At 42.6% G+C, this 27551-nt stretch overlaps 4 protein-coding genes across 5 annotated transcripts; 3 read left to right on the top strand and 1 right to left on the bottom strand.

The window, feature by feature from the left end:
* Positions 1-1437: 1437 nt before the first annotated feature.
* LOC103984381 (indole-3-pyruvate monooxygenase YUCCA2) lies at positions 1438-4009 on the top strand. The gene is made up of 4 exons (XM_009401860.3): positions 1438-2453; positions 3093-3341; positions 3417-3539; positions 3616-4009. The coding sequence occupies exons 1-4, from the start codon at positions 1716-1718 to the stop codon at positions 3793-3795; spliced, it is 1290 nt and encodes a 429-aa protein (XP_009400135.2). The 5' UTR covers positions 1438-1715; the 3' UTR covers positions 3796-4009.
* A 1229-nt stretch (positions 4010-5238) lies between these two features.
* LOC103984128 (reticulon-like protein B5) lies at positions 5239-7128 on the top strand. 2 transcript variants are annotated; one of them, XM_018826326.2, is made up of 5 exons: positions 5239-5598; positions 6190-6271; positions 6439-6580; positions 6682-6751; positions 6841-7128. In XM_018826326.2, exons 1-5 carry the CDS (start codon positions 5406-5408, stop codon positions 7005-7007), a joined length of 654 nt encoding a protein of 217 aa, XP_018681871.2. In that variant the 5' UTR covers positions 5239-5405; the 3' UTR covers positions 7008-7128. The 2 variants fall into 2 exon arrangements, with proteins under 2 accessions (XP_018681871.2, XP_009399837.2); XM_009401562.3 differs by having other exon boundaries at positions 5245-5598; positions 6190-6370.
* On the bottom strand, positions 6131-12434 carry LOC103984129 (S-type anion channel SLAH2). The gene is given in 6 exon segments (XM_009401563.3): positions 6131-7628; positions 7716-7747; positions 7865-8635; positions 8787-9332; positions 10049-10209; positions 12200-12434. Coding segments are annotated over 6 exon segments (2034 nt in total). The 5' UTR covers positions 12375-12434; the 3' UTR covers positions 6131-7279.
* A 9039-nt stretch (positions 12435-21473) lies between these two features.
* On the top strand, positions 21474-26821 carry LOC103984126 (probable inactive receptor kinase At4g23740). The gene is made up of 2 exons (XM_009401559.3): positions 21474-23315; positions 25815-26821. The coding sequence occupies exons 1-2, from the start codon at positions 22067-22069 to the stop codon at positions 26519-26521; spliced, it is 1956 nt and encodes a 651-aa protein (XP_009399834.2). The 5' UTR covers positions 21474-22066; the 3' UTR covers positions 26522-26821.
* The last annotated feature ends 730 nt before the right edge of the window (positions 26822-27551 follow it).

Below are 27551 nucleotides of genomic sequence, written 5' to 3'. Positions count from 1 at the left end.
CTAAATCTTTTCGGTTGCTGCAAGTCAACTGAGACGACTCAGTTGGTTAAAGCATATATCTCATCGTCTGGAGCACTTGTGCAGTGAAAATAGCTTTTATCTGAAAGTTGAACAGCATCAGATCACTGGTTAATGCTTACAAGATGTGACTTTACAGACATGTCTTCTACTTTCTAAAGCCAATCCTATTTAATACTCGGGAAGCTCAGGAGCAGACACTATAATCCCACTCACTGTCAAGTGCTGTCTTAGTTACTTTCTACCAATGCAAGTTGGCCTACACATGCGCTTTAATTTTTAGGCTACACTGCACTATAGTTTTGCGGCCGTGTGTATATTATTTTCGATGTATGGCTTGCTTCATCCGGACTTGTATCAAGTGAAGAATGGCATGATGTCATTACCTCCATCTTATACTAATGATGGCCTTTTGCTCATCCCATTACATATCTTTGCTCGAAGTGGGTTTGCGACAGCCGATACGACACAAGTGTATGCTAAAGCTGAATGTGATAACCAGTAGAAGATTAGCTCGGAACTCCAAAAGTCGAATGCAACTTTCACTTGGGGAAAGAATTAATGGTGTGTGCGAATTCATCATCAGTTGCTGAAGCTGAGGCAGAGTTCAACCTGTGACGGTGGGAGAAGAACAGCCGAGCAAGCCCAGCGAGCGCTTGCATGGCTTCTGCCTTTCTCTGCTACCGCGTGCATGCCACACACCTACTACGTACGGCAACTCAGCGTGGGGATCCTCACAGTGCCGCAGGTCATTTTTGGCCTTGTGCTTTTCCATACTATGAGAGAGAGAGAGAGAGTGGATCTTTCTTGCTTATAGTTGTAGATTCATTAACAATTGCAGTTCGAGAAGTGGAAACTAAGGAAAGGGGAGCAGATACTTGAGTACATAAAGGACATTATTTTGTTTGGTATAGTAGAAGTACAACCATTTATCCATCTGCTGTTCCGCTAGTCTTATCATTAATTCTTGAACTCCTGTGATCCACTCTCATCCCAAATGACATCAGTTATGATCAGATATATTATCCAGTTAAAGCAATTTAAATTGCCATAGTCTTAGACCACAATAACCTTGTGGTCATGTTTAATGGCAAGTCACCTCAGTGGAACTATAGTTGACCCATGTAATGCTGTTTAAAGATGTTAAGCCTTCAGAATTGCAGAGACAGCTTCCATCACCAAAAGCCATAATTTGGTCATGTGCAGTGTGTGTTCATTCTGCCAATCAACATGAAAGCTACAGATGTCACATCTACATGTCCACTTAAGATAGCAAATCGCGTTAAGCTTAGCTCAATGACCAGTTTAAATAGCCCTTTGCAACGATCTTTAACTCACTACGACTAATATTGCTCTCTCTCTCTCTCTCTCTCTCTCTTCACTTCCTTTGGGCTCGACTCGCATCCTCCGCCGGAGATAATAGAGAGATCCAGAAAAGGATAAGGCTTCAGGAGAATCCCAATTTAGTTTTCTCTCAGTCAAACCATGTTTGGATAAGAGTGATAGAATTCTTCTGATATATTAACCACCCACAGTTCAAGAACACCAAATTCCATGGTTTTCTAGATCTCTCTCTCTCTCTCTCTCTCTCTCTCTCTCTCTCTCCATGCACCATCCCTTCTTTTTAGTCCAACAAGAGAAGAAGCGTCAAAGGATCATAGATGCTCACAGGAACTACGGTGACCAGTTAAGCTTTCATGGATTTTTGGAGGGAGCCTGAAAGCAAAAGAGTCGACGATCCATCTTGCTTGCATCCCCAAAGCAATTCCAGCAGTTGCTTCAGATCGATGAAGTCCGGGAAGGCCGAGAAGTGCATCTTCTTCCCGGGCCCCATAATCGTCGGCGCTGGGCCGTCGGGGTTGGCGGTCGCCGCCTGCCTTAAGAGCAAACGCATCCAGAGCTTGATCCTCGAGCGGTCCGACTGCATCGCATCGCTCTGGCAGCTCAAGACCTACGACCGCCTCCGCCTCCACCTTCCCAAGAAGTTCTGCCAGCTCCCGTTGATGCCGTTCCCATCGTGGTTCCCGACGTACCCGACGAAGCAGCAGTTCATCGCCTACCTCGATGCCTACGTGGCGGAGTTCAACATCCAGGCCGTGTTCAATGAGACAGTGGTGGCCGCGGAGTACGACGCAGGCATCGGCTTCTGGAGGCTGCGGATGGCGTCGGCGAAAGGTGAGGGTAAGGAGGAGAAGCACGAGTACGTGTGCCGGTGGTTGGTGGTGGCCACCGGGGAGAACGCCGAGGCGGTGGTCCCGGAGATGCCCGGAATGGAGGAGTTCGAGGGGCCCATTGTGCACACAAGCTTGTACAGGAGCGGCGACTCGTATCGAGATAAGAGAGTGCTCGTCGTCGGCTGCGGTAACTCCGGCATGGAGGTCTCCTTGGATCTCTGCGATCACAATGCGCACCCTTTTATGGTCGTAAGAGACTCGGTGAGTCCTTCATTGCTCTGCTACAATCTTACTATTATTTCTTCTGATCATCGATAGAAAAAGATTAACAACACAGGTCCATTAATCTATTGTTTAATTGGTGTTGCTACTGATCAATGTCTCCCACTACAACATTAACTATGCTATTATCTCTCACCATGAACAAATGCAAACGTGCTTTTGGTATTTATCCGCATTGATGGGATATGAAACAAGTTCATGGCATGAGATGAAAGATTTGGTCATGCTTAAAGCATTCGTTCTCTATCTGTACATCTCTCTATTTTTGATAGAGTTTACCTCTTATTATTATTTTCTCCACAAAGTCCATTGTAAAGGCTGTTATCATAACACAAACGCATGGGTCCCGATTGCCACAACACAAGCAATCTCAATGCTTCATCTAACATGTACTAATCGCGATATTATGGGATTTGGCATCGAGTGATCCTTCCGTGCATCCCTCTTCCTTTTGTGGCCATAATAAACTATGTTGGAGATGGAAAGAGGATGGGGAGAGCGCATGTACTGCAACTAGCGATATGGGCGAGGATTGGAGTGTCTGGGGCCGGTCGGTGCATCGATCCAAAATCGCTGTTGCTCTCATTTTGATCTCTCCTGTTGCTTTACCTTCGTCAGGTGCACATCCTGCCACGGGAGATGCTCGGCCGCTCCACCTTCGGTCTGTCCATGTGGCTCATGAAGTGGCTGTCCATGAAGACCGTCGACCGCTTCCTGCTGCTCGTCGCGCGCCTCATGCTCGGCGACACAGCCAAGCTCGGCCTCGAGCGGCCCCAGCTCGGCCCCCTCGAGCTGAAGTCGCTCACCGGAAAGACCCCGGTGCTCAACGTTGGCACCCTGGCAAAGATCAAGTCCGGAGACATCAAGGTTCATTGAGCATAAATTCTAGCTCCAGACGTTGCATGATCGCATTACTCTCATGATGAATCATACGCAACACAGGTGCGCCCTGCGGTGGAACGTTTCACTCGGCATGGAGTAGAATTCGTCGATGGAAGGTCGGAGGAATTCGACGCGGTAATCTTGGCGACCGGCTACAAGAGCAACGTACCTTGTTGGCTGAAGGTACCAAACATTGCATTAATCGATGAGTACATCATGCATGTTCGGTCCACATATCAGGCGAGTTCTGGTGTTGCAGGAGAGGGAGTTATTCTCGGAGAAGGATGGGTTCCCAAGGAGGCCATTCCCGAACGGGTGGAAAGGGGGCAACGGGCTCTATGCCGTCGGCTTCACGAAGCGTGGCTTGCTCGGAGCATCGCTGGATGCATGGAGGATCGCGCAAGACATCGAGCTACGCTATAAGGCCACGAAGAAATAGCTAATGACCTTCTCTCGCTTCAGATCGATTTAGTTAACTGTTGTTTTGATTGAACAAGAAGATTGTGAGAGATCGACTGGTTTTACAAGTAGTACTTGTACATGTGCATGCCCATCTCTTTTTCCAGCATCTAGAGAGAGAGAGAGAGAGTGTGTGTGTGTGTGTGATTGTTGTGTCTTCCTTCACTCTTATTCTAACACAAGAACTTCTAAGAGCGATTTGGTTCCCTGTTTCAGCTGATCTTTTGGTGAATGAGAAGGACAATATGAATAGATCCTCCTATGACCTCAATCACATGCATACAGTGAGAGAAAGCAAAGCAGAAGAAAGAAAGACAAGATCAAAGAATTACTGTTCTTTGATGCTGGTCTGCGGTGGCTGTTCCATTCCTACCTAACCCGCCAATCATATGCAATCTTCCAAAGTCAAGAAAACAACAGTTGTAGGCTTCTAGCCATAGCTAGGAATGGAGCTGACGCAAAGAGATAAGGAGAAGTCTACCATAAAGCTCGAACTATTCTTACGATCTTATCTTATCGAACTGCGAAAGGGACAGAGCGACCGAAAGAAGAAGGAAAAAGGGATGGCGTCTTGACATCTCAGTTACCATACGGGATCGAGGAAAGCATGCATGGCGTGTCGTCGATGGCGGTCCCAAGTACACTACCGATGCACCTACGAAACACAGTTCAAGAATCACACGGCTATCTATTACACCTTGTAAGTTTCCAGTCAACAAGCATATGTTTGCAGACAATTCTCCACCTTCTTGTTGTGGTGGAGATCTCGTTATCGGCGGATGTCAAGTGCATTCCCCCCGCTCTTCAATCTCTTTCCATCTGCCACTCCCAATGAAGCAATGTTGCCAAGGGTAGTTTTACAGAGTCATTTGTTTAACCACGACGCTAAGCTGAGCCTATGGATTCGTGTACTTGTTTTCTTTCTTTCGGTTGCATTCTGGGATCATCACCAACAGTGCCAATCCAGTTGTCAGAGTGCCTGTGGAGCTCATTACTATCTCCATTTCTTGTTGCTGAAATCAGTGGTTCATTTAGTAGTTTGTTTGGGCCACAGTATCTGTCATCGGCCACATTTGCTACTGCGAATGCAGAACAGGTTCGATTATAATTATTCAATCCGAATTAGATGCTAACTCTCACATTCGAATATATCCCAAATTCGATTATAATTATTATTGATTCTGATATCCATATACATTTGCTGTCATTCCTATTTCGTATTAGAAATGATGAACAGGTTGTATGAACTCATACCACCCTAATCGATTTAATCTCGAAATCGATTATAATTATTAAAATGGGGTAAAAATCGATATTCAAATTGGATTTAAACGGATCAAATGTATGAAATGGATTCGGATGTAATGAAATTATCCGCATCCGCTTCCCCTTCTTCGGACACCGTTGCCTTCGCTGCGCCACGCACTTGGAGCGGGGCGCTGCTGCTCCTCCCACGTGTCAAACATCCGACGGCCTCTCATCGCTCCGCCGCCCTACGCCCCCTCTTCAAATTACCACGGCGAAGCGGAGAACAGAACGGAGCGAAAGCCGAGCACTTGGAGTGGGTGTCGGGGTACGTACGCGTTGGCCATGGCGGAGCACTCGGAGGAGTCGGCCCTGACGGAGGAGATCCAGCAGAAGTCCCGAGGCCACGAGGACTCATCCTCCTTGTCGTCTGGTTCCGATGCGGAGAAGCCCGGGCCATCACCTTCCGTCAAGGTCACACCCTACCGCCTCTTCAGCCGGGAGAGGCCTGTCCACCAAGTCCTCGGCAGCGGCAGAAGTAACGACCGAAGAAGCTCCCTTTTTTCTCTTCTTGATCCGTTAAACCACTTTGTTCTTGAAATTTTTGGGTCGATTTTTGCTTTCTTTCCGGAAAAAAGATCGAATTTTTATTGGCTACTTCGTTTGAAACCGTGTACACCGGATCTAACATGATTTTTTATCCATGCTTTACTTCCTTCGGACCGAGCTAGTGTTCTCGTTGTCACTGTTATAAGGGTTGAATTTCTACTTCTGGCAAGTTCTTGGGGTTTTGGAATTTTTGGTGATGGTGAAGGAAAAATGGCGAGATGCCAATGACTCTCTTCTCTGTTCTATGGCTCTAATCCCCAGTTTGCGTTATTATAATCGTGCCTTCAAGGCCAGTAAATGTCTCCCTCCTTTTAATGTTTTCATTGTTTTTAGGTAAAAAAAAATTCTATTTTTGCCGAGATTCTTATGAACTCTAGATCGGTTTGTTCATCAAAATACACATTTTTGTATAAAGAATAAAAGAACTTATCACAAAAGGAACTTTTATGTGATCAAGGAAATCAAGAACCTAAATTTACTGTTGGATTAGGCCCTAAATTTACAGTTTGCTCCATTTTAGCTGCTGATGTTATGCTATGGAGGAACAAGAAGATCTCAGCTGGAGTGCTCAGCGGTGCTACCGCTATCTGGGCTCTGTTCGAGTTAGTCGGCTACCATCTTCTCACTTTGATCTGCCAAGGCCTTATGCTCTCTTTACTTGTCCTCTTCTTATGGTCCAAAGCTTGCACCTTGATTAACAAGTAGGGTCTCTTCTGTTCTTAGATCATCCACTTCGAATAGAGCTAATGGTTGCGTGTTTTCATTTCAGATCTCCGCCACGCATTCCAGAGGTGAACATATCGGAAGAACGAGCCATAAAAGTTGCACTCAATATGAGGAATGAGATGAACGGGGCCTCTGCTGTTCTTAGGGAGATCGCACTGGGACAGGACCTAAAGAAGTTTCTAGCTGTGCGTTGATCTAAATTGTGCCTTCCTCAGATAGCAAAATCATCATATCTTCGTAGTTTTACGTTTGTTCTACAGTAATACATCATTCAAGTTCTTTTTAGGTTATTGCTGTGCTCTGGATTCTATCGACTGTAGGAAGCTCTGTCAATTTCTTGACCTTGGTCTACATAAGTAAGGAATTTCTTTTTGAGCTTTCCATTTTGCTTTGTTTTCCTCGCTGCCTGAATGATTGTTGTTGTTTTTCTCTCCTGGAAAACCAGCATTCATGACACTGCTCACAGTGCCTGTTCTTTACGAGAAGTATGAGGACAAAATTGATGCATCTGCAGAGAAGGCAATAACAGGAATCAGGCAGCAGTATGCGGTGTTTGATGCCAAGGTTCTCAGTATGATCCGTCGAGGTCCACTGAAGGCCAAGAAGCACTAGATCATGGGCATTGTTAGTACTGTCAATGATTTATCTGTGGTTCAGTCAGAACGCTTTCTTTATCTTGTCTATAAAGCTGTCAACTTTTTCCTTCAATCTAATTGAATGAGTGTGGCCTGTCCATCATGATTGCCATCTACCAAAACATCACTTGATGAGAACTCCATTCATGCCTATCTTCTTCACTGTAGGAAAAGTGCAATCTTCGTCTCCAAGAATCCATAAGGTAGCTGACTTACTATGATCCTCCAAACTCTGTTCCATGATGTGATTCAGATCATTGGTTCACCGGATAAAACGGGCAACAGGAGGCCGTCAACAGGTGCTTCAACATCTGCGGTATTTGAGCTCGATGCTATTATATGGGCGTCGTCTTTCGTACTCGATTTCGCTATCTTACCGGAGATGGCGATGGCGATGTCATTTGCGAAAAGGTCACGGAAGACAAAGGCATGAACGACTGTCGAAAAAAGCAGAGCTGCTACTGTAATGGTCGAGATAACAGAGAGTGCAACAGATAATGTCTGAGTGAATACGTTCTTAACTTCCGTCGAATACCTAATGGTTGCGATGGCCGCTCCGGTCATCGGAAAAGTGTAAGCCCACCAAGCTAGCGAGAACCTGCTATGTCAAACAGAAGAAGAAGAGTGAGATTGGGAGCAGAAACTAGCAAGAAGATGAACTAATCTGAAGAACAAATCATGATACCTGAATCCCCGGAAGAAATTAATACGTACAGCCTGCAAGTGGAGATGCAAACAATGGTTAGAAATCACAAAGCAAAACAACGATGAGAACACACACTGGAATACTAATCATTAAATGAAAAACAAGTCTATAGGGTGCATGGAACTCACAAGAGAAGCATAGAGGAACAGCGCGATGAAGTAGGCAATCTTCGAGCCATAACCGAAGTCTCAGGTTATTTTGGCCCACGCCATGCAAGCAACAGAAGGAGCAGCCACAAACAGAAAGAAAACTGGATGAAGATCCCTCGGAAGTGTTTCGTTTGTTGGAAGCCTCTGGTATAAGGTCACAAAGAGTACAGTGTAGTGAGCCAGCCCGACGGCATAGAAGAAAATGGGGCCTTCTTTGAGCCCCATAGATGCACCAAGCAAAGCCCCCACAAAGTTGCCCACAATTGATAGGTGATTCGAAGGATTTGCTACTTTTGATAACCTGCGTTGCCCTCCGGACATCCACTGGCCGTAGATTTTTAGTTCGAGGAAGAAAATTGGAGCCATCAGCACGTACCATAGAGCGGCATGCAGATTGACGGCAACCGAGGGTGGCATACCGATTGCTAAGAAGAGGCAGGCTATCCATGGAGCAAAGAAGAAGTTGACTCGGATGGGGTGATAGTACTCCCGGCGGATTGCTTCAAAGTAAAATATGATCTTCAGCACGTAGATGGCGGACACAATGCCCATCAATGCAAGTGAGATGCACCAGAGAACGAGATTTACGGTCGGGCTTATATGCAGAAATGATGTGGATGGTGATGTAGCTAGCGTCTTCCACAGGATAGCTTGGCTGCTGACACCAAGGCACATACCGAAGGAGGACACAGGGAAGCGAAGAAGAAAAGGCCATTTCTTGTCTTCAGGAAGAACCAACTCTTCTGACGCCTGCAAAAAGTTGATGGTATGCAACTCTTATCTTAGTGCTATTTAGGTGCAAGAATAGACATTATACATCAGTTAATTGTATGTGGCTCGTACGAATATTGAGAGTAAGCAAATTACTAATTCTCATAAATAATAGAGTTCAAAACAGTACCTTTAACTTGTCCAGTTCAGGCCCCTCTAAGGCATCAAAGAAGCGGTCTGCTGGCACGGCCTCTGGTTTAGTGTTCTTCGAGTCATTAACCTCCTCCGGTTCCTGTGGCTTTCCACGTAGGGTAGATATCTGCCTTTCAAGTTTGCCAGACCATGTCTTGAAGGAGTCATAGCGTTTGTCCTTGAATCTACAGTTCCTTGGCATTTGCTGCGGGCGCACCAAATGATCCGACTGCATATCTGGAGGCATGTTAGTGTGGGAATTTCTGACCGGTATAGGTTGAGAATGGAACTTTGCTTGCTTTTGTTGAAGCAAGCTAGCAGTAGCACTGATTGGATGATATGTCTGCCCACCAGTAGCATATGATACACCATTTTCGTTTTCTAGGACTGCTTTTGAATGTTCTACATGAAATGCAGAAGGTGTTGTAGGCATGCTGATTGAAATAGAACGCGCATGATGAGGTCCAATCATTTCAATTGGCAAACTTAGTGATGGCGTGCAAAGCGATTTGGCCTTAATATCATCATCAGTAGCTTCTGGCACCTGAAATAGAAAAGGAAACAGCTACATTAGTTATTTCATAGCAAACGATATTACTTAAAGTTACAATCAATTTGAACACAAACATTTACATGACAAAGGGTGAAGTTGAACTTCGAGACAAATTTGAACTGGAGACATAAATCTTGCCAAAAGTCAGCCTGATTGCACAGTGATCTTGCTAAAGTATCATAAATGTCAACGAGAAATGTTGCCCGGTGTGCTCATATATGCTAGTAAATCAAAGTGGGCAAAGTTCAATGTGACAATTTCTTTTTCCGGAACATATTGGGCATATCATATGTTTTTTTTTCTTGCTGATATGTATGTCAAACTAGAAAGTAAAGCCTTATTGTGTAGCGAAATCAGCTTTTCATAAAGGTTTGTTTTTTGGAAGCTTATGGCAGGATTTTATTGAGACATTATATAGGCACAAACTGAAAGTTTAGATACCCAATCGAATTTGCCCCAAGGTTTAGCAAGCAATGGTGAAATTAATTCCATGAAATTCATATGAAGGCAAATAGGTCAGAACCTACATCCGCAGAAACTAGTCAGTAGTATCAGCTAGTTTGTCCGAACCATCTTGTGTTCTCGGTGGATGCTTCGAAACAGAAGGGGGAAAAAAGTGTTGCAAGAACTTTAGCATCCAGTAGAACATCACATAAGTTGGCCAAGGAGAATTAAAAATCGATTAGTCATTAAATATCATGACTTACTTCAGCAAATGCGGGATCTCCTCGAGGGCTGGGAGTAACATCAAAACCAGCAACTGATTTGTATGTTATGTACCTGAAAAGAGATGGACAACTCTCAGGGTCAGGGGAACCCTGACTCGATGAACCCTGGTACTCTTTGCCATCCATCTGAACCTTTAAACCTAAGACAGAAAAGGAACATATATAAGCATGTAAAATCTATTGTGAAAATTTTCCTATGAAGAAGAAAAAGACGAAACAGATGGTTGATCAGTAGTATAAATTTTATGTGACCGATTTAATAATGATTCTAATGAAAGAAACTGTTGCTGGAAACATTTGAATTAACAAGAATGTATTATCCAATTGACCTAAAGACCATCTAGAACGACGACTTCAAATGCATAAGAATGACAAGAAAAATATGCTAAAAAATACTAAGCATAGAAAATTACTATTTTTATCACATGTATTGATAAAAACAACAAAAAGAAACAAGCAGTGATGATTACTCTTCCAGCTGATGATTTCTCAAGTAACCCTAGATCTGATGTTCCAGTAAGGTAGGTGGACTAAACGAATTTTGAAACAAAGTTCAAGCTAGCAGAGTAGGATCAGTAAGGATCAACAAAAGGTTGAAGAAAATTCCTCAAAATGGGAGCGCCCCAATTGGCCTCTTGAAAGAAACTCTACTCATCCAGCATGCCATGTCCTTCATGCAGTTCTGTAGATCACACAGCATGCATTGTCCTTCCAGCCACAAAAACTGAAGAAGATTCCCTAATTCCTTTTATAAATAGTTGGAACTAATACAATGGAAATTGAGATTCTTCAACTACGACGTGTTCTGATAATGCAAATGTCGAGGATAATTTAAATTAGTGACACTCGGTTTGCTGAGCCATAACACTCTAACCTAAGTTCACACTATCGAAGGATAATTTTGCTCATGAACAAAAACAGACACAGAGTTCGTCCATGGTAAATAAACAAGAGGATTAATTCAATGAGTCCACCATCCTTATTACAAGGGAGCGAAAGCGGTACAAAAATGAGAAAAACGAATTGAAAATAGATCACTCACCAAGAAAGTTTTTAGCTCGTATCATAGAAAGAAAGCTACCACATTGCAAGAGCAAAACAGAGTTTAAGAATCTGCATACCTATGGTAAAAAGTGGATCTTTTTTACTTCCAAAGAACCAACTTTCGGTTCGAGAAGAGACCACCTCTTCTACCTCTGTCTATTGGCACCGAGAAGACGATGATCTTCGACGGCACGCAGCCACGGAGAGGGGTGGGCTTCCCTGTCTCCGGAAAAGAGCACGCTTTTCGAGGAACTTGGCCCAAGTTCCGGTACATTGCCATTCCTGTGCCCTTTTCGCTATGGAAAGCAAGCCTTCGTTTGCTTTCCATCGAGCATAAATACTTCCTAAATCCGGCTCTCGCCCGCGGATCTTCCGCGTTCGATCGGATTTCCGCGATCGAGGCCAGGACGAACCTACCCCTAATTCCGGCGCTTAGTTCGCGAAGAGAAGCGGCTCGAACACCGGCGCCGGGACACGGTTTCCAGAGAATCTTTCCACCTTTGTGTTCCCTTCCCATCTTGAACAGAGACACACCGCCGCCGTGCCAACTGTAGGTGGGATGCGCGTCGCCGTGCCAACTGTCTCATCGACACGCGGCTCACAAATTAATTAAAAACCATTTCTTGGTCCATAAAAAAGACCATATTTTAATTTTATTTAAATTTTTAGCATTATTTTTCTCATGAAGCTCTTGTTTTTCCACGATCACAATCCGTGAGCCATTTAATTTCCTATGGATCATCATAATTGAATCGATATAGCTGAAAGAAATCTGCAAGACTAATGTACTAAATGTTCTTCGTCTTGGAAGTCATCAAGCATCACGAATTAAGCAGTCCCCTCCAAAAATGAAGACATTTACATCAGATCTGAAGGTTGTGTGGCAATCAAAGTAATGTGGCATCCAATCTCGTTAAAGAAAGAGTTCCATGGAATTACTCAAAGAAGGAGAAGAATGACATGCATAACAAAAGCAGCAGACGAACAAAAGAGGAGAAGAACAGAGAATACAAAAGCGTACAAAGGAGGAAGAGAAATGGAAACTCTTCTTCCTGCTTGAGATCGTTCAGCCTTGCAGTAACTCACCAGCTTTCGTCACCGACCTGCTGCAGAAACTGCAATAATGGCCGGTGTGTGTGCTCGAAGCATCGTTTCCTCTCTGTCTCCCATTTATAAGGAGAGAGGCAGTACAGGACAAGGCTCTTCCAGGCAAGCGGAAGGAAGGACACTCCCTACCGCTCCAGAATAATGGCCTCCCCATGTGCTCTATGAACTAATTCAATGCTGTCTTCAATACACATCCACCACGCTCAGGAATGAGTACGAATGATGACCTCCATCTTTTTCTTCTTCTTTCTTTATTCTGGGTTGGTTCGACACTTACGCATCTGATAGCTCAGTGCTGCGTTGCGTGGAAGATTCGTCGCCGTTCGACAGCGCCCATGTTTCATCAGGCATCGCCATTGATGGCGGAGGAAGAAGAACAACACTCGTTCAGGTTTCTTTCATATAAATGTGGATTGAATTGTAAGAATCGTCGGAACATCGAATTATCATTCATCATACGTCTTTACACAGGGAAATTAAATCTTGGATTGTGGCACAGATAAGAACAAGAAAGGAACCAGGTCACATATTACAGCTCAACGACACAGACGAGCAGCATTAGCATCGGCAGTCTAAATCACAAACCAACAAGCCTGTGAAAAGGACTTGATTAGTACACGTACTCGTTGACCTTCGAATGTCTTGCTGCAAACCTAGCGTGGATTACGCAGGGAGCAGGTGACAGTCAAACCAAACTCTCCAGAGCTTGCCATGCAAGGGCTGCGATAGATTAAAGTATAGTAGAAGATTAAAGACGCAAGTAGCAGCTGTGGCACACTTGGAAGTAGGATTTTGAGTGTGTGATTTCTTGAGTAGAAAGTTATGGATGTTTTGGCTGAAATATCAGAGTTTGACACCATAAATCCCCTGAAGAAATGGAGCTTAGAATGTGGGAGAAGAAAGAAAAGAAGGGTCTGTAATGGAAGAAACTTTGCAACATGATAACAACTCATAGGGGTGCGAGTAAATGACAGAAGGAAATAGAGACGCATGAGTGCCGTGGTGACAGCTAACAAAGGTAAAGCTCACAAGGGGATTTGATAGTGTGGTTTGAATGCACAACTATCAAAAGAAGCTTTTGAATGCAGAAATCGATTTGACAGATACATTCTCCATGGTTTGCCAAGAATCCATTCTTAAAAGTTCTAATCAAAATGCTTAATTGTTGATGACAAGATGTACATCAGCTTTAAATACGTAATCTATGGATGCCAACTTGCCAATATATCTGATGAATATTGAAATTTTCCATTAAAAATAAATTGAAGAACAGCCCTCTGTTTGCAGAAGCATTATCGATCAGATATGCAGCTTCAATAGCAGAGGAAATGGGAGAAATGGAAAGTTCAGGTCATTTTATGGCTACAACAACAAGCAATTCAATCTACAAAGACATCTGCAACTGAGGAAGAGCCCCCAAATAACTACAGATGGCAGCAAGTTTTAGCATCCTGCTTTAAGAAATCTGCTTTAGATTACAGGCTTGCTTCCCTTTCTCCCATTCACCTTACGCAGGTGATGTCTCGGGCATAGTTTCAGCAGGGAAGTCTTGATGTCTGGTTATGCCGGTGATCGTTATCCGTGTTCTTGGCTGCACTCATGATCGTTAAAATTTCGTCAATCTTGACAAATATTACAGTGGCAGTGGATGATTTCTGATTCATGATTCAGATAAACATTTTTGTACAATGAGGTATCTGTCGATGATCAATGGTGCGACGATGGTTCTTCTTCTTCTTCTTGTACTTGAAAACGATAACTTTACGATCTAATCCCTACACGAGAAACAGAGGAGAAGATGCAAGTTAAAGCAGTTGATTGAAGTTCCATTAGCTGCTGAGAAAAACAAAAAGAAAACCTGTTCCTCGACCACAGCATGTACAGCAGCATTAGATACAGGGCTGGCAACCCACACCCCTTTGATCTAACCCTAGATCAATATAAGGGGGGTGTGAGGGCTGCGTTTTAGACGCAGAAAAGAGACAGAAAAAGGCAACAACGTTGACATCCTCGTAGCAACAAAGAGAGAAGAACAAGGCAGAAAAACAAGAGAAAGAAAGGGAAGAAAACAAGGACAACGCAGAGAGACTGTTCTCAATCATCTAGCAGTGTTCTCATCTCAGGTTAGATCAAATCTACAGTAGACTCTTGCTGTGATTACTTGGGGAGATTTTAGATATTGTGGGCAGTGACGTAATCCTTATATCCCAGTTATTCTCTTGTGGTTATTGCTAGGGTTTTGGGCAAGAGATTGAGATTTGTATATTCATTATTCTCATAGTGGATTATCTCTAGTTTTCCCCCTGGTTTTTACCCTTCACATTGAAAGGGTTTTCCACGTATATCTTGGTGTTCTGTTTGATTATGTTTTCATTTTATTCCGCTGCGTATTATGGTCTTCTAGTATTTGTTCATATACAAAGGTTATTCCTCTTTATATCCCCATTAACTAGTATCAGAGCGGGATTTTGGTGATTTAATTTTTGTATTTGAACATGGAGGTTAGTAATATTTCTCACATGATTAGTTTGAATGGAAACAATTGGATGATATGGAAACTAAGAATGGAAGATATCTTGTATTGTAAAGATTAGTATGGACCTTTGCAAGGGGATAGTGCAAAACCTACAACTATGACAGATGATGAGTGGAAGAGGTTAGATCGAAAAACAATTGGGTTTATTAGACAGTGGCTTGATGATAGTGTCTTTCACTATGTTTCTACTGAAATTTCTGCATATTCTCTTTGGAAAAAATTGGAAAGTCTTTATGAAAGAAAAACAGCTGGCAATAAAGCTTTTTTGATCAGAAAACTTGTGAACCTAAAATATAGAGAGGGTGCTTCTATTGCTGGGCATTTGAATGAAATGCAGAGTATTACTAACCAGTTATCCTCTATGAAAATGTCTCTTGATGATGAGTTGCAGGCATTGTTACTTCTCAGTTCATTACCAGAAAGTTGGGAGACACTAGTGATTTCCCTTAGTAATTCTGCGCCAGATGGTATTGTCACTATGAGTCAAGTAACAAGCAGTTTGTTGAATGAGGAGTTGAGAAGAAAGAGTTCGGCAACATCTCAGAATGATTCACAGGCACTTATCTCAGAGAACAGAGGAAGGTCAAAGTCTAGAAGCAGTTCACGTATGGGTAGGAGCAAGTCAAGATCAAGAAAAGATATTGTTTGCTATAACTATGGTGAGAAAGGACATTACAAGAACCAATGTAAGCAACCTAAGAAGAACAAGAAAAAGGGAAAAGAAGTGGAGTCTACAGAGTCAAAGGATAATACTACAGTTATAGTGCAGGGTGGTGATTATTTGATTTTGTCTCCTTCTGATGATATTTTTTCTTGTGTATGTCAGGATCTTGAGTGGGTGATTGACACAGGTGCTTCTTATCATGCTACACCACGGAGGGAGTTTTTTGCTACATACAGGTCTGGAAACTTTGGTGTTATCAAGATGGGCAACTATGGCACAGTAGATATCATTGGCATGGGTGATATCCATTTAAAGACCAACCTTGGTTGCAAGTTGGTACTTAAGGATGTAAGGCATGTGGTTGACTTGAGGCTGAATTTAATTTCAGTTGGAAGACTAGATGATGAAGAGTATGAAAGCAGATTTCACAAAGGGCAATGGAAGCTTAGTAAGGGTTCTCTTGTTATAGCTAGTGGAAAGAAATGTCATACTTTGTACAGGTTGCAGGCTAAAGCTTATGGTGAGCAGTTAAATGCTACAGAGAAAGACTTCAGTATGGAGTTATGGCATAGGCGATTGGGACACATGAGCGAGAAGGGGCTGCAAGCTCTTTCCAAGAGAGAGGTATTGCCAGATCTCAGAGGTATACATCTGAACCCTTGTATTGATTGTTTGGCTGGTAAACAACATAGAGTTTCATTTGCTAGTGCTGCTTTGTCTAGAAAAATGCATGCCTTAGACCGTGTTTATACAGATGTATGTGGTCCTTTGAGGACAAAAACTCCTGGTGGATCTGTTGATGTTCTTGGTATAAGTGGTGCACTTTATTTTGTCACTTTTATAGATGATTTTTTCAGGAAAGTTTGGGCTTATGCTTTGAAGACCAAAGATCAGGTTATTAATGTCTTCAAAGAGTTTCATGCCAGGGTTGAAAGAGAGACAGAAAGGAAATTGAAATGCATAAGATCAGATAATGGTGGTGAATATACGGGATTGTTTAATGACTATTGCAGGTCACATGGGATCCAACATGAGATGACAATTCCTGGTACACCTCAACATAATGCAATTGCAGAGAGGATGAACCGCACCATCATGGAAAAGATCATATATATGCTTTCACAGGCCAAGCTACCCAAAAGGTTTTGGGATGAGGCTTTGAGGACTGCAGTTGATGTGATCAACTTATCACCATATACAGCCCTAGATGGTGATGTTGCAGAGCATGTATGGTCAGAGAAAGATGTTTCCTACAGGCATTTGAGAGTGTTTGGTTGTCGTGCATTTGCACATGTTCCAGATAATGAGAGGTCCAAGTTGGATGGTAAGTCTAAAGAATGTATTTTTCTTGGTTACTCACATGATCAGTTTGGTTACAGGCTTTGGCATCCAGAAAAGCAGAAGGTGTTCAGGAGCAGAGATGTGGTCTTCTTTGAGGATCAAACCTTTAAGGATTTGAAGAAGAAGGCACCAGCCAAGACTTCTGTAGAAGGATTAGCAGATTGTGACCCAGTTATTCCTCCAGTATATCAGGGTGATGGGGGAGATGTGCAGAAAAATAGTGTAGAGCCTGATGTTGATTTACCTGCAGGACATGTTGAGCAAGAAGAAGTATGAGAGCAAGTTCCTGCAGAACCTTAGTCGAGAAGATCTTCTAGACAACGTCAACCTTCCAGAAGATACTGTACAGATGAGTATGTGATGCTTACTGATGCAGGTGAACCAGAGAGTTACCAAGAAGCAGTTGAGAGTGAGCAGAAAGAGAAGTGGTTAGTTGCTATGCAGGAAGAGATGGATGCTCTTCAGAAGAACCACACTTATGATTTGGTGCTGCTACCAAATGGAATGAAGGCCTTGAAGAACAAGTGGGTTTTTAGGTTGAAGACTCAAGAATATTGTTCTCAACCAAAGTACAAAGCTAGATTGGTTGTGAAAGACTTTGGTCAAAAGAAAGGTATTGACTTTGAAGAGATATTTTCTCCTGTTGTTAAAATGTCTTCTATTCGTGTTGCTCTTGGTATTGCTGCTAGCCAGGACTTGGAGGTTGAGCAGTTAGATGTGAAGATAGCTTTCCTTTATGGTGATTTGGAGGAGGAAATTTATATGGAGCAACCAGAAGGCTTCAAAGTCAAAGGTAAAGATAATTTTGTCTGCAAGTTGAAGAAGAGCTTGTATGGGCTAAAGCAAGCTCCAAGACAGTGGTACAGAAAGTTTGATTCATTTATGACAGAAAATGGATACAAAAGAACGGCTTCAGATCATTGTGTGTACATCAAATGGTTTGGTGAGGATTTTATTATTCTCTTACTTTATGTTGATGACATGCTTATTCTTGGGAAAGATATGTCTAAAATTGACAGGTTGAAGAAGGAACTGAGTGAGTCTTTTGCAATGAAGGACATGGGGTCAGCAAAGCAAATACTAGGCATGCAGATTTCTCGTGACAGGAAAAACAAGAAGATTTGGTTGTCACAGAAGAAATACATCGAGAAGGTATTGGAAAGATTCAGTATGAGCAATGCAAAACCAGTTGGTTCTCCTCTTGCAGGTCACTTCAAGTTGTGCTCAGAACAGAGTCCGTCAAGTGATGGGGAGAAGGAGAAAATGCAAAAGGTTCCTTATGCTTCAGTAGTTGGAAGTTTAATGTATGCAATGGTATGTACGAGGCCAGACATCGCATATGCAGTGGGTGTTACTAGCAGATTTCTTGCAAATCCAGGCAAAAAGCACTGGGCAGTAGTGAAGTGGATTTTTAGATATCTCAGAGGGAGCTCTAAGGTTTGTTTAAGCTTTGGAGGTGGACCACCTATGTTGACAGGTTACACAGATGCAGATATGGCAAGAGATATAGATACGAGGAAGTCCACTTCATGTTATGTACTTACTTTTGCAGGGGGAGTTGTGTCATGGCAATCCAGGTTACAAAGGTGTATTGCTCTCTCTACAACAGAAGCAGAATATATTGCTGCTACAGAGGTATGCAAAGAAATGTTATGGATGAAAAAATTCTTACAAGAATTGGGGCTGAAATAGGAAAATTATGTGGTGCATTGTGACAGCCAGAGTGCCATCCATTTGTGTAAGAACCCAATGTTTCATTCCAAGTCAAAGCATATAGATGTCAGATACCACTGGATTCGAAATGTATTTGAAGAGAAGCAGTTGCAGCTTCAGAAAATTCATACAGATGACAACAGAGCAGACATGTTGACGAAGACCTTACCAAAAGAAAGACATGAGATATGCCGACAGTTGGTCGGCATGGCTTCACATTGAGGAGTCATGGGACAGCCTCCCTTATGGGCTGAAGGGGGAGGTTGTTGGGCTGGCAGCCCAAAGTGGGTTTAGCCCATGGTGGGCTTTATCAGCCCACAACTCACACCCCTTTGACCTAACCCTATATCAATATAAGGAGGGTGTGGGGGCTACGTTTTAGACGTAGAAAAGATGCAGAAAAAGATAGCAACGTGGGCAGCAACGTTGACATCCTCGTAGCAACAAAGAGAGAAGAACAAGACAGAAAAACAAGAGAAAGAAAGGGAAGAAGACAAAGACAACGCAGAGAGACTGTTCTCAATCATCTAGCAGTGTTCTCATCTCAGGTTAGATCAAATCTACAGTAGACTCTTGCTGTGATTACTTGGGGAGGTTTTAGATATTGTGGGCAGTGATGTAATCCTTATATCCCAGTTATTCTCTTGTGGTTGTTGCTAGGGTTTTGGGCAAGAGATTGAGATTTGTATATTCATTATTCTCATAGTGGATTATCTCTAGTTTGCCCCGTGATTTTTACCCTTCACATTGAAGGGGTTTTCCACGTATATCTTGGTGTTCTGTTTGATTGTGTTTCCATTTTATTCCGCTGCATATTATAGTCTTCTAGTATTTGTTCATATACAAAGGTTATTCCTCTTTATATCTCATCAATAGCTGGTTTTCGCATGTATGCCTTTTGTTCGAGTGCCAACCAAATAGTACTTTGTTTAGAATAATCTGCGTACAGATTCCAATATGGATCAAATGTGAAGCACATTTGACAGTCAGCAAAAGAGAGAAAAATTAGAAAACCAAGTGAGAAATCAGCTAAGAGTTTTCATGCAGTAATATTATTCATCAAAATCCTGAAATTATGAACAAAAGTTGCGTACACAAAACTTGAAAAGGACAACAATCGCCAATAAATAAACCTGTAACCTTATCATCGACATTGGCACCTTTCAACCTCTGGGTGTAGATGAACCGTCCGGGAAACACAATGTACTGCCGCGACCCGACCTGAACATTTTCCCCAAAAAGACCAGAAACTCGAAACGAAGTTGATAATGATGCCAAGGAAGAAAAATCTCCAAGAAAGCATGGACTCTCCGGAGAAAGAACACTAATCAAGATGCAATCTTTGACTCACCAGTACGACCGCGAAGACGTCTTCCCCTTTGGCGGCCTCGGTCGCGGTCGAAGCTGCTAACTGCTCTTCGACGGGCTCCGGCACCAGGGACTCGCTATCGTCCGCCAGTAGCTTCGATTTGCATACGAGAAATGGTGAAGGAGACGGATATATCTCACTTATTTTATCTCTACTGAATCTATAGATTCTTATCGACTCCCACTCGTTCCCAACAATAAAGATGATTCCGAATCAAGTTGGCTCTACAACATCAAAGTCATTCGATGTAGTTTAGGCAGAGGACACCCTCTTCTTCATCGATGACACCCTTCACTTGAGAGATGAATTGACCATCAAGCAGCCTCCACCACCTTCACTGCATCATCACAACACTTGCTCTTGGGTCTCCAATGCCAAATGCTGGGGACATGAGCATGGAGATTCAAGTATACGATCTTGAGACTTACCATGCGATAACCTTTCTTCTCTTAACTTACAAATCTGCTGATGTTTAGCATCTTCAGTAAGTACAGGCTTAATTGGAATAGAATGACAAGGTTAAATACTGCAACAGTTGACCATATATTAGTCTACTACTTGTCTCTTTAAGAATATAAGATATATGATGATATCTATAGCATACAATATTTCTTGTATCATCTTATGCATGAACCTTCAAATCTCAGTCAATGTTATGTTTGGTTGGATTAGGAAACTGTCATGATCCTTGAAATACTTATGAAGGTCTGCTACTTGTCTTTTATCAGTTCTTCCTGTTGATGCCATGGCCAAGGTAAGTGCAACCTTGGAGTCTCTCCATGACTGATCACAGTGATTGTTATCTTTCTGTCATAGTTGCAGTACATTAATGGGGTCAACAATAAAGTCATATCGAGCTGTGGCTGAGGCCTCCTGTCTTCTTCTTCCTTCTCTCAATCCGGAGTTTGATGTGTCAAGGAAGAAGAAGACAAGAGCATGGAGAGCAGCAGAAGAGACAGCAGAATCCCCCATTCCCCAATCTCCTCTGTGCCGTCACCTCCATGAGCGACCAAACAACTCACCAGCATTTAAAGATTTCTCCTGCTGTTGTGAGCCTGTTGGGTCCTATGAGATAAATTGTGCTGAGAGAAGCTGTCGTCTCTGTGCATAAAATTGAGGCAAGGTGAATTCCTAAATGTTCTACAAAGGCATACCTGAGAAGGAAGACGAGTCAAAGTAGAAGAAGAGGCGGCGAGAAATCGAGTACTCATTTCAACGAGAGCTTATTTCCTAAATGTTCAACAAAGACATCTCTTAGGAGAAGACAAGTCAAAATAGGAGAAGAGAAGGCGAGAAATCATATTCTTAATTAAATTTATAGTATTTAAATTTTTATTTATAAATCTTATTTTTTTTTTTAAAGTTTACTATTTTATATAATTAACGATAATATTTTACACAATTATTTATAAATTATAAAATCTCAAATCTAATATACTGATAATATATAATTATTATATTGATAATATATAATTTATAAGGGCAAGTATGCTATTTTTTGTCTTTTGAAAGGATAAATATGTAAAAGTGCTATGACGAAGCCACCAACCCGCGCCGCCCCACTTCTCCCGCTCCCTCCCATTTTTACCGCCATGTTCAACGTGGAGACAAACGAAACGAAGAGCTCGATCCCGTCGCTGCTCCCCACTTGCTTCTCGAGCTCGGCAACTGCCGATCTCTAAGGAACTCTCCCAAGGCTTCCTTCTCCCTTCTCTCTCTCTCTCTCTCTCTCTCTTCCGCGTTTTGCTCTGCTCTCACATGGCGACTAACTTGCTTGTCTCTCTTACCTCATTTTTTTATGCATGATAATGCTCGACATTAGCGCTTCCTTTTCTCTCTCTCTCTCTCTGCCCTTCATTGGTGATTGCAGTTGGATGAGTGAATGATTGCATTTGATGCTTCTCATCGTGAGCTAGCTCTTCCGGCGCGCCCTTCTTTCACGCAAAGTCCTGCTTCCGTCTCTGCTACGTTCGCGCTTCTTTCACGGCTAGATCTCCACACGAATATCTAGCTTGGTTGGGTTTCTTGCTGAGATCGAGGACAAAATCTTTAGGTTCTTTGTACCTTGTTTAACTGGCACACTGGTGATGACAGATGAACCTTGATTATTCTTTGTATATTTTCGTGGTTTTGGTGGAAGATTTGGGGTTCTGAAGAGAAGAATGCAAAGAAGTTGAGATTTTTATCGTACTGTGTAGGGGATTTCTGAATCTAGGGCAAGAAATGAGTTCGAATCGAGTGTTGTTGTCTGTTTTGGCCCTCTGGTCGGCGATTTGCTACGTCGGAGGCGGCGCCGGCAGCCTGGTGGAGGACAAGCAAGCGTTGCTTGATTTCCTCGCCTCCACCGTGCACACCCGCAGCCTCGATTGGAGCCCGATCACCGACGTCTGCAGCCGCTGGTACGGCGTTACCTGCAGCGCCGACGGTTCCCGCGTCATCACCGTCCGCCTCCCCGGGATCGGATTCAGCGGCCCGATCCCGCCCAACACCCTCAGCCGCCTCTCTGCCCTCCAGATCCTGAGCATCCGGTCCAACAGCCTCACCGGCCCATTCCCGGCTGACTTCGCCAACCTTACCGCACTCACCGGCCTCCACCTCCAGCTCAACAGCTTCTCCGGCCCTCTGCCGTCGGATTTCTCGCCTTGGAAGAATCTCACCGCCCTCGATGTCTCCTTCAACGACTTCAACGGGAGCATCCCAACTACCATCTCCAATTTGACTCAGCTCACCGCTCTGAACCTCTCTAACAACTCGTTCTCGGGGCAAATTCCAGATCTCGAGCTCCCAAACCTCCTATTCCTCAACCTCTCCAATAACCATCTTGAGGGCACAATTCCCAAATCCCTCCAAAGGTTTCCAAATTCATCATTTTCCGGCAACGATTTGTCACCCATATACCCCTTAACTCCATCATCACTGCCATCCCCACTGCCGCCTTCTCCTCCCCAAGTTCCCAGCTCAATGACTGCGAGGAAGCTGAGCGAATCAGCAATTCTTGGAATTATAGTCGGTGGATGTGCTTTGCTGTTCGCGATGCTTGCGCTGTTCCTCTATCATTGCTACTCAAAGAGGAAAGATGAGAGTTTAATATCCGGGAAGGGGTCAAAGGGGGACCGGTCACCGGAGAAGGCTGTCACCAGGAATCAGGACGCAAACAACCGACTTATGTTCTTCGAGGGCTGCACATTTGCGTTCGATTTAGAGGATCTGCTGAGGGCTTCTGCTGAGGTTCTGGGGAAAGGTACATTTGGGACAACGTACAAAGCAGTGCTGGAGGATGCGACTACGGTGGCGGTGAAGCGGCTGAAGGAAGCTAGTGTTGTGAAGAAAGAGTTTGAGCAGCAGATGGAGGTGGCAGGGAGGATAAAGCATGAGAATGTAGCGGAGCTGAGGGCGTATTACTACTCCAAAGATGAGAAGCTGATGGTGTATGACTATTTCAACCAGGGCAGTGTTTCTTCCTTGTTACATGGTATATTGCTCATCACTCTCTTTACACTGTTAAGTTGGTCTATTAGTTTCTTTCTAAGGTGTAATTCGATAAAAATTGCTCCTAAATGCTCATATTTCATAATGTTAAAGACACTGAATTGCATGTCAAAGTTTCAAGTTCTTGATGTGTTTTACTTGCTTGTATGGTAGTCGGTCTTTGTTAGATAAGTCAACTACCTATCCTTTTCTCTCTTTTGTTCTAAATTTAGTCTAATATGAAGGCTTGTCCTGGGGCAATAAGATCAACAGTCAAGTTCTTAAAGATGGTCAATCACTCCACTTAATGATAAAAGTCATTTTCTAACCTTTCTTTTGGCTTTTATAGTGATGTGTTATGCTATAGTGGTTGGAGTAGGGGTTGAATTGTCACATCGTGGGCTGTGTTTTGCTTGCTGTTCCTATAGTTTGGTAGAAAGATATCATCTTATAGGTCTAAAGCTGAGAAAGGCTGCTAGGTAACTGCAGTGTGATGTATACCTGACTCAGGTTTTCCTATGCCTTTTTCATTGATAGGAAGTGAAGGATTAAGTATCAATTAAATCATAGTGGATAAGTTATCCTTCACATATAATTTGAAGGGCATATGAAAATGATTCTAAGTTGATGTTGACATACAATTGGACCTTTTTTCCTTAAGGTGGAATTGCAGGCTAGAATGAGGTGATTTGGAACTTCCCTGAGAGAGAGGTAGTAGATAAAGTCTATGCATAATTAGCAGAGCTTTTAACTCTGCTTCATTCTAACTTATTTTCTTAGGCAACTTCAATCAGAGAAAGGAAGGGAAATAAGAGAATAAGAGAGAGAGAGAGAGAGAGAGAGAGAGAGAGAGAGAGAGAGAGGGTGTGGTTGGATCTTGGCAGGTAACAATAACTGGTTAATGATGTAGTATAAGATCGAGTTGTAACACCTGATGTAATATCCCTTTAAAATTTTTTTGCAAATATGACTCATGGAGTCCGCAGTTCATTTCCTTGAAATGGATAGGAGAAGGTGTACATATCTACTAAATTCACAAGTTTATTGGTCATAGGAACTTGATCAATAATCAGCACAGGAGAAAGTACTTCAGAAATGACACAATGCTTTGTTGGTGTCTTTTTGTTACTTAATAGTTTGCATTGTACCATCGTTCTCTCTTCTCAATCTTTCAAACCTTCAACATTTTTGCTAATTCGCAGGACTCCTTTTGCTGAATTGCTTGCCTAGTGTCAACTGGTACTGGATTTTGATTTATGCTTGGTTATTACTAAGGCCATACCTACTAGAGACTAATTACATGGGACATCGAAGAGGATTCATATGTTTAACCTTTTTGTAGAGTCTTTGATGGAGTTTTAACTTTTTTTAAGACAAGTCATTATACTTCAATTAACTGCTATGGTAGCATGAAAGTGGGTATTGTTAGATAACAGCACATTATTATATCTGTTATTTTCTGTGGTGTAGTAAAGGCTAATAAGTAATATGCACAACTATATGTATTTGGTACGATGACCAATACGTATGGATGTAAAAAGTGGTACTTCTTGCCAGAAAGGAGTAGCTAAAGTTTCACATTGAATGTTTGTGGAACTTGTGTTGGAACTTTGTGATTGCATCTCCAATTAACTTTTTCTAACCTAATATTCCATCTAATGCCAAATTAGTAGCTCCTATCTTCTTGTCTTGAGGCAGATATTGTCTGTAGTTTGGCCCTTCTACCTATTTCTCTTGTTTTCCTTTCTGCTCTCTGTTGCAAGCATATTTTCCTTTCTTTTCTTTTCTGCTTTATTCTTTGAGTGTTGGATGACATAGCTATGTTAGCTTGTAATAGTTAACATTTCCATGTTAAATATTACATTTTTCTTATCTGCCCTCGCCATCTCCAAATAGCTGCTAAAATTTGAAACATAGCCACTGGTACAAGAAGCACTGGTTTTTTGTTACCTCAAATCAAATTCACAGAACAAATGTCCATAAGAAAATCAATACTTGATATTTCAATGATGCTGACCTTATTTTGCAATTTCATCTATATGTTGGAAATGAAAAGCAATTTTGGCATAGTCAGAACCTACAATCTGATTCAGTAGATACAACATGCATGCAATGATTTCTATTGCTTTCAGTTTAATGATTGTATCTTCTCTTGATACAGAACAACAACATTGACAACAACAGAAAATACAGGCTATAATTTCCCATCTATTTGGGATCGGTTATGTGGGTCTTTTTCTAGTAAATTATTCTTATATCTCTCTCTAGATCTCCTCACATCACTAGTCCTCACATGCATAGAGTCTCCTTTGTGTCGTATGATCATTTTTTATATTATGCAAGACTTATGAAGTTTATTTCCAAGTGTTTTTCTTCAGTCAAGCAATCATATTTTCCATCAATAACAAGCTTCAAATCACTCACTATGTTCTTCATGGCAGATGATGCCTAATTCTAGTGTAAACTTTGTATGCTAAAATTATACCTATTCAATATCTTGCAGCAAAGAGAGGGCAGGACAGGACCCCTCTGGACTGGGAAGCCAGGCTTAAGATTGCACTCGGAGCTGCAAGAGGAATTGCACACATTCACATGGAAAACAATGGGAAGCTTGTCCATGGCAACATCAAATCCTCCAACGTTTTCCTCAACAACCAGCAATATGGTTGTGTCTCCGACCTTGGCTTGCCATCCATCATCAATCCAATGGCTCCGCTTGTGCCGCGCACTGTGGGTTACCGTGCACCGGAGGTGACTGATACAAAGAAAGCATCACAAGCCTCTGATGTCTACAGCTTTGGAGTTGTTATGCTCGAATTGCTCACAGGGAAATCCCCCGTTCCGATAGTGGGTAGTGGTGATGAGGTAATTCACTTGGTTCGATGGGTTCAGTCTGTCGTCCGCGAAGAGTGGACTGCAGAGGTGTTTGATGTTGAGCTGATGAGGTATCCTAATATCGAGGAGGAGATGGTGGAGATGCTTCAGATCGCCATGAACTGCGTGGCAAGGGTGCCCGAACGGAGGCCTAAGATGGCACAAGTGGTGAGAATGATCGAGGGAGTGAGAAGGTTCGATAGCGGGAATCGGCCATCAACAGAAGCCAGATCAGAGGGATCAACACCGACACCAGTTCAGGGTACAGAAGCCAGATCAGAGGGATCAACACCAACACCAGTTCAGGGTACAGAAGCCCCATCAACTCCCCAATGAGACATTGGTTTCTCTATGCGGAGCTTATTGTGACACTGCTTCGTAGTGTGATTCATTATTGTATCACCATTCTCTTCAGAGTCTTCAGCTCTGTCGGCAATGTTTCACCTTTTCTAGGATAAAGGATGTTTCACCTTTTCTAGGATCAAACCCAGTGCAGAAAATGTATTCTGTAGGTCAGGATTCCCTGTGACCTGAGTAAGGCAATTGAGTAGCTTGATATGTACTGTTTCTTTAGCTATTCACTTGAGCAGCTGCTGCTTCTGAACTGCTGAGAAATCTGAAGTATTATTGATGTTATTGACTTGTCTTAGATGACAATAATGTTTGTCACTCGGTTAAAGGTACTAAATACTCTCTCATGGGTGGTTATGTTGTAGACTTCTGCTTGGGAAGGTTCACATGTTTCTGAATTCAGATCAGCTGCAGACATGATTGCAGTGTAGTAGTCACAGAACAAATGTTTGTCTACATAGGTCAGAAGTGAGATTGTGGAGGTGCTTATTGTTTACATGCAGAACTGTGAGGCCTTTCTTCACTGGAATTGGCACTCACCCCTTCAAAATCTAAGTAGATACAGAAAGCTTAAGAAAAATCTACAAGATGCTATCAATTTAGATGTTGGTAAGTTCATTGAAGGTAAGAAAACTAACAAACAGGAAGATCTAATTTAGGGTTGCACTTTAATCTCATCCATCCAACACTTGAATTTAATCTGTTTTCATGTATAAACAAAGTTATGCAACCACATCTGTCACTGATTCCAAAGTTCTTCCTGTTTCATAGAAATCAAAAGGTATACAACCACATGTCTTGGGGAAGGAAAATGTATGGGTATCAGTGAACAAAAATTGGAGACTAAATTTAGTTCCAACTTTGATGAAATAAACTGTTGTCTATTTTGGTTGCAGATTTTTGGCCAAGAAGCAGCTCCAACTAAGAACAACTGCAATGCTGAGACAAGACTTTATTCTGCTACAGCTCACAGGAACAACACTTCTCTTTGGTGCTTCCCTCGGAAGAACAGGCA

Source organism: Musa acuminata, chromosome BXJ2-5 (assembly GCF_036884655.1).
Source record: "Musa acuminata AAA Group cultivar baxijiao chromosome BXJ2-5, Cavendish_Baxijiao_AAA, whole genome shotgun sequence".
NCBI lineage: Eukaryota > Viridiplantae > Streptophyta > Magnoliopsida > Zingiberales > Musaceae > Musa > Musa acuminata.
This window is presented reverse-complemented; position numbering and strand designations above follow the sequence as displayed.

Bases quoted from the DNA above. Each gene is read 5' to 3' on its own strand.
- LOC103984128 (XM_009401562.3), top strand. From the start codon at position 5,406: ATGGCGGAGCACTCGGAGGAGTCGGCCCTGACGGAGGAGATCCAGCAG. The intron at 5,599-6,189 runs GTAACGACCGAA...GCTCCATTTTAG, and splicing joins AGTCCTCGGCAGCGGCAGAA to CTGCTGATGTTATGCTATGG. The intron at 6,371-6,438 runs GTAGGGTCTCTT...TTTTCATTTCAG, and splicing joins GCTTGCACCTTGATTAACAA to ATCTCCGCCACGCATTCCAG.
- LOC103984126 (XM_009401559.3), top strand. From the start codon at position 22,067: ATGAGTTCGAATCGAGTGTTGTTGTCTGTTTTGGCCCTCTGGTCGGCG. The intron at 23,316-25,814 runs GTATATTGCTCA...AATATCTTGCAG, and splicing joins TGTTTCTTCCTTGTTACATG to CAAAGAGAGGGCAGGACAGG.
- LOC103984381 (XM_009401860.3), top strand. From the start codon at position 1,716: ATGGATTTTTGGAGGGAGCCTGAAAGCAAAAGAGTCGACGATCCATCT. The intron at 2,454-3,092 runs GTGAGTCCTTCA...TACCTTCGTCAG, and splicing joins TTATGGTCGTAAGAGACTCG to GTGCACATCCTGCCACGGGA. The intron at 3,540-3,615 runs GTACCAAACATT...CTGGTGTTGCAG, and splicing joins ACGTACCTTGTTGGCTGAAG to GAGAGGGAGTTATTCTCGGA.